This window comes from Tyto alba, unplaced genomic scaffold, assembly GCF_018691265.1.
Source record: "Tyto alba isolate M040663 unplaced genomic scaffold, T.alba_DEE_v4.0 Super-Scaffold_32, whole genome shotgun sequence".
Classification (NCBI taxonomy): Eukaryota; Metazoa; Chordata; class Aves; order Strigiformes; family Tytonidae; genus Tyto; species Tyto alba.
Genome location: NW_024881307.1, coordinates 1,587,049 through 1,596,713, shown reverse-complemented (window position 1 = coordinate 1,596,713; position 9,665 = coordinate 1,587,049). Strand labels below are relative to the sequence as shown.

The 9,665-nt window shown below is 58.4% G+C and overlaps 1 protein-coding gene across 1 annotated transcript; it reads left to right on the top strand.

Annotated features, from left to right (window-relative positions):
* Positions 1-674: 674 nt before the first annotated feature.
* On the top strand, positions 675-9,050 carry CHEK1 (checkpoint kinase 1). The gene is made up of 12 exons (XM_042800685.1): positions 675-770; positions 2,580-2,803; positions 2,911-2,975; positions 3,044-3,113; positions 3,207-3,395; positions 4,309-4,410; positions 4,482-4,577; positions 4,667-4,775; positions 6,217-6,394; positions 7,134-7,265; positions 7,401-7,502; positions 7,713-9,050. The coding sequence occupies exons 1-12, from the start codon at positions 706-708 to the stop codon at positions 7,806-7,808; spliced, it is 1,428 nt and encodes a 475-aa protein (XP_042656619.1). The 5' UTR covers positions 675-705; the 3' UTR covers positions 7,809-9,050.
* The last annotated feature ends 615 nt before the right edge of the window (positions 9,051-9,665 follow it).

Here is a 9,665-nt window from a genome sequence, read left to right as displayed (position 1 = left end):
TTTCTTTTCCCTCTTTCTTTTCCCTCTTTCTTTTCCCTCTTTCTTTTCCCTCTTTCTTTTCCCTCTTTCTTTTCCCTCTTTCTTTTCCCTCTTTCTTTTCCCTCTTTCTTTTCCCTCTTTCTTTTCCCTCTTTCTTTTCCCTCTTTCTTTTCCCTCTTTCTTTTCCCTCTTTCTTTTCCCTCTTTCTTTTCCCTCTTTCTTTTCCCTCTTTCTTTTCCCTCTTTCTTTCCCTCTTTCTTTTCCCTCTTTCTTTTCCTCTTTCTTTTCCCTCTTTCTTTTCCCTCTTTCTTTTCCCTCTTTCTTTTCCCTCTTTCTTTTCCCTCTTTCTTTTCCCTCTTTCTTTTCCCTCTTTCTTTTCCCTCTTTCTTTTCCCTCTTTTTTCTTTTCCCTCTTTCTTTTCCCTCTTTCTTTTCCCTCTTTCTTTTCCCTCTTTCTTTTCCCTCTTTCTTTTCCCTCTTTCTTTTCCCTCTTTCTTTTCCCTCTCTTTTTCTTCTTCCTCCTTCCTTCCTTCCTTTCTCTTTCCTTCCTTTTCCCCGCGTTGGAGCGCGGGGAGGGATTGTGGGGGCGTTTTGCCGCTTTGAAGCGATTGACTGGGGATTGCGGGGCGGGGGGGCGGGGCCCGCTCGCCCTGCGCGCGCAGGGGCGGGGCGGGGCGCGGTGGCGCCGGCGGGAAGGAGGGGGCGGCGTGGCGGGAAGGGGCCGGCGATGGCGGTTCCGTTCGTGGAGGACTGGGACCTGGTGCAGACGCTGGGGGAAGGCGCCTACGGGGAGTGAGTGCGGGGAGGGGGGGGGGGGGGGGCCCTTGCACGCCCCTTTGCACGCCCCTTTGCACGCCCGCCGCCTGCCCGGCCTCACCCCCGCTGCGGCCACTGCTTGCCCGCTGCGTGCCCCCTTAGCTGGCCGCTGCTTGCCCACTGCTTGCCCCTTCTGTGGCCACTGCTTGGCTACCACGTGCCCACCGCTTGCCCATTGCATACCCCTTAGGTGGCCACCGCTTGCCCACCACTTGCCTGTTGCAGTGCCCCTTACCTGGCCACTGCTTGGCTATCACATGCCCTCTGCTTGCCCACTGCTTGCCCCTTATGTGGCCACTGCTTGGCTACCACACGCCCACCGTTTAGCCCCTGCATGGTCACTGTGTGCCCCCTGAGTGGCCACTGCTTGGCTGTTACGTGCCCCTTACCTGGCCACTGCTTGGCTATTGCACACCTGCTGCGTGGCCACTGCTTGCCCATTGCGTGCCCCTTATGTGGCCACTCCTTGCCCACTTCTTGGCTACCACATGCCCACCGCTTGCCCATTGCATACCCCTTAGGTGGCCACTGCTTGCCCACTTCTTGGCTACCACGTGCCCACCGCTTGCCCATTGCATACCCCTTAGGTGGCCACCGCTTGCCCACCACTTGCCTGTTGCAGTGCCCCTTAGCTGGCCACTGCTTGGCTATCACGTGCCCTCTGCTTGCCCATTGTGTGCCCCTTACATGCCCTCTGCTTGCCCACTGCTTGCCTACTGCTTGCTCCTTATGTGGCCACTGCTTGGCTACCACATGCCCACCGTTTAGCCCCTGCATGGTCACTGTGTGCCCCCTGAGTGGCCACTGCTTGGCTATCGCACGCCTGCTGCGTGGCCACTGCTTGCCCGTTGCATGCCCCTTATGTGGCCACTGCTTGCCCACTTCTTGGCTACCACGTGCCCACCGCTTGCCCATTGCATACCCCTTAGGTGGCCACCGCTTGCCCACCACTTGCCTGTTGCAGTGCCCTTACCTGGCCACTGCTTGGCTATCACGTGCCCTCTGCTTGCCCATTGCATGCCCCTTACATGCCCTCTGCTTGCCCACTGCTTGCCCCTTATGTGCCCACTGCATGGTCACTGTGTGCCCCCTGAGTGGCCACTGCTTGGCTGTTACATGCCCCTTACCTGGCCACTGCTTGGCTATTGCACGCCTGCTGCGTGGCCACTGCTTGCCCATTGCTTGCCCCTTATGTGGCCACTCCTTGCCCACTGCTTGGCTATCCCATGCCTACTGCTTGCCCGTTGCATGCCCCTTATGTGGCCACTCCTTGCCCACTGCTTGGCTACCACATGCCCACCACATGCCCACCGCTTGCCCATTGCATACCCCTTAGGTGGCCACCGCTTGCCCACCACTTGCCTGTTGCAGTGCCCCTTACCTGGCCACTGCTTGGCTATCACGTGCCCTCTGCTTGCCCACTGCATGCCCCTTACATGCCCACTGCTTGCCTACTGCTTGCCCCTTACGTGGCCACTCCTTGCCCACTGCTTGGCTACCACATGCCCACCACTTGCCCTCTGCATCACCACCCTGTGCCCCCTGAGTGGCCACTGCTTGGCTGTTACGTACCCCTTACCTACCCACTGCTTGCCCTGTCTGTACCCTCTGCTTGCCCGCTCTTGGGCCACTGCGTGCCCCTTATGTGGCCACTGTTTGCTCCCCTCCTGGCTACCACACGCCCGCTGCATGCCCTGCATCTGCCCGCTGCCCGTCTTCCCCCAGCAGCCTTTCGTTTTGCGCCCCCCCCCCCCCGTGCCCCGCTGACACCCCCCCCGGCCCCAGGGTGCAGCTGGCCGTCAACCGCCGCACCGAGGAAGCCGTGGCCGTCAAAATCGTCGACATGAAGCGAGCGGCCGACTGCCCGGAGAACATCAAGAAGGAAATCTGCATCAACAAGATGCTCAACCATGAAAACGTCGTCAAATTTTATGGCCACCGCCGGGAAGGTGCCACGCAATACCTCTTCCTGGAGTACTGCAGCGGCGGCGAGCTCTTCGACCGCATCGGTACGCCCGCTCAAAAACTCGTTTTATTTTATATAAAGTCATCGCTTCCAAAATTAATCCCCAAACCGTTAAGGATTGCGCTCCCCCTTCTTATTCCTCTCCTGCAGAGCCGGATATCGGGATGCCGGAGCCGGAGGCGCAGCGTTTCTTCCAGCAGCTGATCGGCGGCGTGGTGAGTGCGGTGCTGGGGAGGCCGGTGCCGGTGCCGGCGCGGTGCTGAGCCCACCCCTCCACCCCCAGGTCTATCTGCACGGCATCGGCATCACCCACCGCGACCTGAAGCCGGAGAACCTGCTGCTGGACGAGCGAGGTGGGGCGAGGGCGCCGCATCCCTCGCCCGGTCCCTCCCCCTGTTGAGTTTCGATTTGCTCCCGTTGAGTTTTTCCTTGGGGTTTGGGCGCAGATAACCTGAAAATCTCCGATTTCGGCTTGGCCACCGTCTTCAAGCACAACGGCCGGGAGCGGCTGCTCAACAAGATGTGCGGCACCCTGCCCTACGTGGCCCCCGAGCTGCTGAGGCGCCCCGAATTTAGGGCCGAGCCTGTCGACGTCTGGGCTTGCGGCGTGGTGCTGACCGCGATGCTGGCCGGAGGTGGGCTGCCTGAAATGTATAGGGGGACCCTATGGGATGCAGAAGGGGGGAGGTATGGGCTGCAGGAGGGGGAGGGAGGGGTGAAATGCAGCGGGGGGGACGGCTAAGATGCGTAAGGGAGAAGCAGGGGGACATAGGACGTGCATGGGAGGGGTGTATGAAATACCTAAGGGGGATGTGTGGAAGGCATAGCGGGGCATAAAACGCAGGAGGGGAAGCTCTGAGGTGTGTAAAGGGGGATATATGAGGCGCCTAGGTGTGGTATAGAATGTGTGGGGGGACGGCGCCTGGTGCAGAGCAGAGATGCCCGGCACAGAATCCAGCTGCGGTGTCACAGTCGTTGCTGCTGGGCTCTTGCATGCTGCAGGGCTTTGCACGCTGCAGGACCATGCACGCTGCAGGACCATGCACGCTGCAGGGCTTTGTACACTGCAGGGCTTTGCACGCTGCAGGACCATGCACGCTGCAGGGCTTTGCATGCTGCAGGGCTTTGCACACTGCAGGACCATGCACGCTGCAGGGCTTTGCACACTGCAGGACCATGCACGCTGCAGGGCTTTGCACGCTGCCGGGCTTTGCACGCTGCAGGACCATGCATGCTGCAGGGCTCTGCATGCTGCAGCACCATGCACGCTGCAGCACCATGGACGCTGCAGGGCTTTACACGCTGCAAGGCTTTGCACGTCACAGACCTTTACACACCACGAGGCTTTCGTGCATTGCAGCATGTTCACACCCTGCACACCTCTGAGTGTTGCCCCCTTCCAAAACCGCCCAGAACCCATCTTCGCTGCCCCTCCTCGCCCCAACTCCCCGTGCAAATCTTGCCACACTGCCTCCTTGGCTGTGTTTTCCCCTTCCCGTTCTCCCGCCGCCCCGGTGCGAGAACGCGGCAGGTTTTTCCCTCCGGCAGAACTGCCCTGGGACCAGCCCAGTGATAGCTGCCAGGAGTACAGCGACTGGAAGGAGAAAACCTACCTCCCGCCGTGGAAGAAGATCGATTCGGCACCCTTAGGTAAGCAGCCGGCACCCGGTGGCACCCGGTGCCGTGCCAGCAGTCGCCATCTCCCCCCCTGTCCCCCCCAGCTTTGCTGCACAAGATCCTGACGGAGAGCCCGACGGCGAGGATCACCATCCCCGACATCAAGAAGGACCGGTGGTACAGCAAACCCCTCAAAAAGGGTAAAGGGCCCCTGGGGAATGCGCTCGACCCGCTAGATTTGGGGGGAAGGGGGGGAATGGGGGTTATTTGGTGTCTTGTTGCTTTGCAGGCATCAAGCGGGCTCGCGTCTCCTCCGGGGGGTTCACCGACTCCCCCGGTGGCTTCTCCAAGCACATCCGATCCGACATGGACTTCTCGCCGGTGAAGAGCGCGCTGGGGTGAGCGCCAGGGCTCCCCGTGCACCCCCGCCTGGCGCCCGCCCGTGTCCTGGCTGCTGGGGTTCCCTGCGCCGCTGAAAGCAGCGGCTTCCCTGCAGCTTTGCACCCTGCAGGGCTCTGCACGCTGCAGGGCTTTGCATGCTGCAAGCAGGAGCCTTGCTGCACGTTTGCACGTTGCTGGGCTTTGCACAGTGCAAGGCTCTGCACGCTGCAGGGCTTTGCATGCTGCAAGCAGGAGCCTTGCTGCACGTTTGCACGTTGCTGGGCTTTGCACAGTGCAAGGCTCTGCACGCTGCGGGCTTTGCATGCTGCAAGCAGGAGCCTTGCTGCACGTTTGCACGTTGCTGGGCTTTGCACCGTGCAAGGCTCTGCACGCTGCAGGGCTTTGCATGCTGCACGCAGGAGCCTTGCTGCACGTTTGCACATTGCTGGGCTTTGCACAGTGCAAGGCTCTGCACGCTGCAGGTTTTGCATGCTGCAGGCAGGAGCTTTCCTGCATCTTTGAGCGCTGTGGGGCTTCGCACACCGGGGAGCTTTGTGCAGTGCAAGGCTTTGAACATGGCAGGGCTTTGCACGCTGCAGGGCTTTGTGTAGTGCTGGGCTTTGCATGGTGCAAGGCTCTTCATGCTGTGGGGCTTTGCATGCTGCAAGCAGGAGCTTCCCTGCATGTTTGCACCTTGTGGGGCTTTGCATGCTGAGGGGCTTTGCATGGTGCAGGGGTTTGCATGATGCAGGGCTTCGCATGCTGCAAGCAGGAGCTTTCCTGCATGTTTGCATGTTGTGGGGCTTTGCACACCGAGGGGCTTTGTGCAGCGCAGGGCTTTGCACACTGTGGGGCTTTACATGCTGCAAACAGGAGCTTTCCTGCATGCTTGCACCTTGCAGGGCTTTGCACACTATGGGGCCTTGCGCGGTGCAGGGCTTTGCATGCTGCAAGCAGGAGCCTTCCTGCACGTTTGCACGTTGTGGGGCTTTGCACACTGAGCGGCTTCGTGCAGTGCAGGGCTTTGCACTGTGCAAGGCTTTGCATGCTGCAAGCAGGAGCTTCCCTGCTTGTTCGCACCTTGCAGGGCTTTGCCCACTGTGGGGGCTTTGTGCAGAACAAGGCTTTGAACACTTCAGAACCTCGCACGCTGCGGGGCTTTGCGCGGTGCAAGGCCCTGCACGCTGCAGGGGCTTTGCGTGCTGCAAGCAGGACCTTTCCTGCATGCCCGCGCTTTGCGGGGCTTTGCACAGTGCAAGACCTCGAACGCTGCGGGGCTTTCTCTCTTTTTTTTCACCCGGAGGTGGTCTGGTGGAAACCACGCCCAAGTGTGCCTTTGCACGGCAGCGCACCAGCCCAAAGCAGCGCAACTCCCCCTGCTCCAACATCTCCCCGCTGTCCCCCCCCCCCATTTTGCAGCAGCCCCCCCTCACGCCCCGTCTCCCCCTTGCCTTGCAGCGAGGAGAAGGCGAGCTACTCCACGTCGCAGCCGGAGCCCGGCACCGGCGGGGCGCTCTGGGAGAGCGGGGCGGCCACCATCGACAAACTGGTGCAGGGCATCAGCTTCTCCCAGCCCGCCTGCCCTGAGCACATGCTGGTGAACAGCCAGCTCCTCGGCACCCCGGGCTCCTCGCAGGTGCTGCAGAGGGGGCGCGGGGGGGTGGCCACCTCGTGTACTTGGGGTGCAGCTCTGCAGGTTTTGTTCCGCCGGGGCGCAGCTTCGCGGCATTCGTAATATCAGGACGCAGCTTTGCAAGGTTTTGCATCTCGGGAGGCAGCTCCTCAAGGTTTATCCTCCCAGGGTGCAACCTCGGGGTATTTGGGGTGCGACACTGTGATGTATCGACTGCCAGGGAGCAACTGTGCAATATTGGGGGTGCGGCTTTGCAATGTTTAGCATCTCAGGTTGCAACCTTGCAGCATTTGTAGTATCAGAATGCAACTGTGCAACGGTTGAGGTGCTGCTTTGCAACATCAGGATGCAACTCTGCTGTATTTGGGACGCAGCTTTGCAATCAATCTGTAACATTGGCATCCAACTTTGCAGCATTTATTATATCTGGGATGTAACTTTGCATCATAGGTATAAGGCTAAGAAGCAATGTCTCAATATTTACAGTATTAGGGAGCAGTTTTGCAATATTGGGGATGCTGCTTTGCAGTATTTCTAATATTTGGGGTGCAACTTTGCAATATTTGTAACACAGCTTTGCAGCCTGGGAGGTGCAACTTGCAGCGTTTACCATCAGGGGGTGCAGCTTTGCAATATTTATCCTCTGCACGGGGGATTTTTCTGAGCTGGGACTGCATCTGTGGGGGAATTTGTAGCCTTTGGTGGATTTGTAACCTTTGCAATGGGTTTTTGGGGCCGGCAGAGCCCGTGGCAGCGGCTGGTGAAGCGGATGACGCGCTTCTTCACCAAACTGGACGCTGACGGCTCTTACCGCGCCCTGAAAGAGGTCTGTGAGAAGATGGGGTACGGCTGGAAGAAGAGCTGCACAAACCAGGTACAGCGAGGGGTGCAGATTCATGGGGTGGGACCCCCCGTGCAGATTCGTGGGGTGGGACCCCCCCCCCTCACGCTGCTGCATCTGCAAATGATTCAGGGACTCACCACCACTGCCTTTGCTGCCGTTTTGCAGGTCACCATCTCGACCACGGACAAGAGGAACAACAAGCTCATCTTCAAGGTGAACCTGGTGGAGATGGAGAGCAAGATTCTGGTGGATTTTCGCCTCTCCAAGGTGAGCGGGGGGTCGGGGGTCTTGCAAGACCGTGCCAGGGCGGATGCGAGGCCGGTGGTGGGCGTGGGGTGCTGCAAGGTGCACGGCGTCTGCGAGGTGATGCTGGGGGGGGGTGCAAGGCAATGCACCACGCCTGTAAGGACCTTAGGGTGCAGATGCTGCAACACACCCCCTGGCTTCCCCCCCCCCCCCCCCCTTCTCCCCACGCAGGGCGACGGCCTGGAGTTCAAGAGGCATTTCCTGAAAATCAAGGGCAAGCTCAGCGACGTCGTCAGCACCCAGAAAGTCTGGCTGCCCGCCACCTGAGCCCCCCCTGCACCCCACCCTCCTCCTCCCTTCCTCCTTTTCCTCCTCTTCCTCCCGGGGGGGCTCCTGCGGCAGCACCCTGACACCGGGAAGGTGACCGACCTCGCGCTTCGGATTTTAAAGCTTCAATAAAGCCCTTGGCGGGGGGGGGGGGGAGACACAAAGTGGTGCCTCTTGCTGCAAGGGGGAGGGCGCAGTGGGTCCCATCCTGCCCCGGCCGAGGGATTTTTCATCCCCAAAAAGGAGCACAGGCACCATTTTGCCTTGTTAACCCTGCTCAGCCCAGCAGCTCCTTCACCTGCAGCAGTGTTTTGCCCCAAACCTGGAGATTCGCGGCCAAAACTCCTCCCCAGGGATGTGGGGGGCTGCTCCGCAGCACTGAGATATAACCCATTTTATTTTGGGGGGGGAGGTGCTCTGGATGTAATACAAAATTTTTAAATTTTTTTAATTTTGGAGGGATTCTCAATGAGCACAGGGCTCGTTCACTCTGAAACCTACTGACGGTGCAGCATGGCTCAGCCAGCCTGCATCCCACTCTGGTATCTCAGCTGAGCTGTGCAGCCCCAAACCAGCCCATTACACCCCCCCAAAATTTAGGGGCTGACCCCCTCCTCTTCCTGCCCTGTCTCAGGGCAGCGGCTGCCCTCATTTTCCAACCTCACTAATTGCTTTTCGGAAGGGCTAACGAGCCCGCGAGCTGCCAGGGGTTGTTAGCACTGGAGCGAGAGAGGAGAGCTGGGGATTAACCCCTTCCCCCACCTCCCCCCCCAAAGAAAAAAAGAGCATCCCCCCCAAAAAAACACAACAGGGTGCAAACCCTGAGACATCTCCACGATTTTTCTCCAAAGCTGCATCAGCGTTTAATTATCAGCGTAGAAAACTCTGTGCTTGTCTTCCCCCTTTTTTTTTTTTTTAGTTTATTATCCCTTTCCCTGGCTTTTATATTTTTTTTTTTTTTTTGGTCTGGTGGGAACTCCTCTTCAGCAGAGCAATTAGCGGCGATTTTTTAATTGCATATTTATATTGCAGTCGGGAGCGAGACCCCAGCAGCAGGCAAGGGGGAAGCAGGAAGACGCCGCCTCCGACCTTGTTTGCTTTTCAAGGGGGATTAAGCGCTTTTAATTGTCCTGGAGATCACAGATTGTGGCTGGGGGGGATAATTAGGCTGAATACAGGGTTTTCTGGTTCACTCCTCCCAGGAATTTATATTTCTAAGGGGAAAAAAAATATATATATATAAAAGCTTTGGGAATGCTTTGGGAATTACGGTTTTTGGGGAGGTTGTGAGGCTGGACACAACTTGTTGCATGAGTGGGTCTCCCCTTTGCAGGCTGCAAGGGGAAAGCCTCTATTTTTGCAACAAATAATTTTTTCCCCTATTACCTGCAGTAAATAGGTTGGGGGGGGGGGGGTCATAGGGCACATTTGCCCCCTGGGATGTTTCGGGAGAGGCCGCGCACCGCTCCCCGCGTTAACCAACTATCCCACAGGATTTTCAACCCCGATTTTTTTTTTGGGGGGGGTGGGTGGTTTTGTCTGTTTGCTTGTTTTTTCTCGGGAGGGGAGGGGTCTGGGGGGATTATTTGCTGCTTTTTGGAGGGGGGGGGGGTTGAGGGGAAAATTCCAGGGGGGGATAAAAGATTTATTTTCAAATCTCTCCGGGTAAAAAGGGGGCTGCGCGGAGCCGGGTCCCTGAAAGCGCCCATTGTGCGGCCCCGCTGGGGACAAGGCGCTCTCAGAGAGGCACCGGAGCGTGCAAAATGCCTTAAACCAACATTATCGCCGGCGCAGGCGGCCGGAGCGGGGCAGCTTCTCACCCCACCTCATCACAAATTCATGGTGCTCAGGTTATTT

Excerpts from the sequence above, each read along its gene's own strand:
- CHEK1 (XM_042800685.1), top strand. The coding sequence starts at position 706 with ATGGCGGTTCCGTTCGTGGAGGACTGGGACCTGGTGCAGACGCTGGGG. Across the intron at positions 3,114-3,206 it reads CCTGCTGCTGGACGAGCGAG|ATAACCTGAAAATCTCCGAT; the intron begins GTGGGGCGAGGG and ends GTTTGGGCGCAG. Across the intron at positions 7,503-7,712 it reads TGGATTTTCGCCTCTCCAAG|GGCGACGGCCTGGAGTTCAA; the intron begins GTGAGCGGGGGG and ends CTCCCCACGCAG.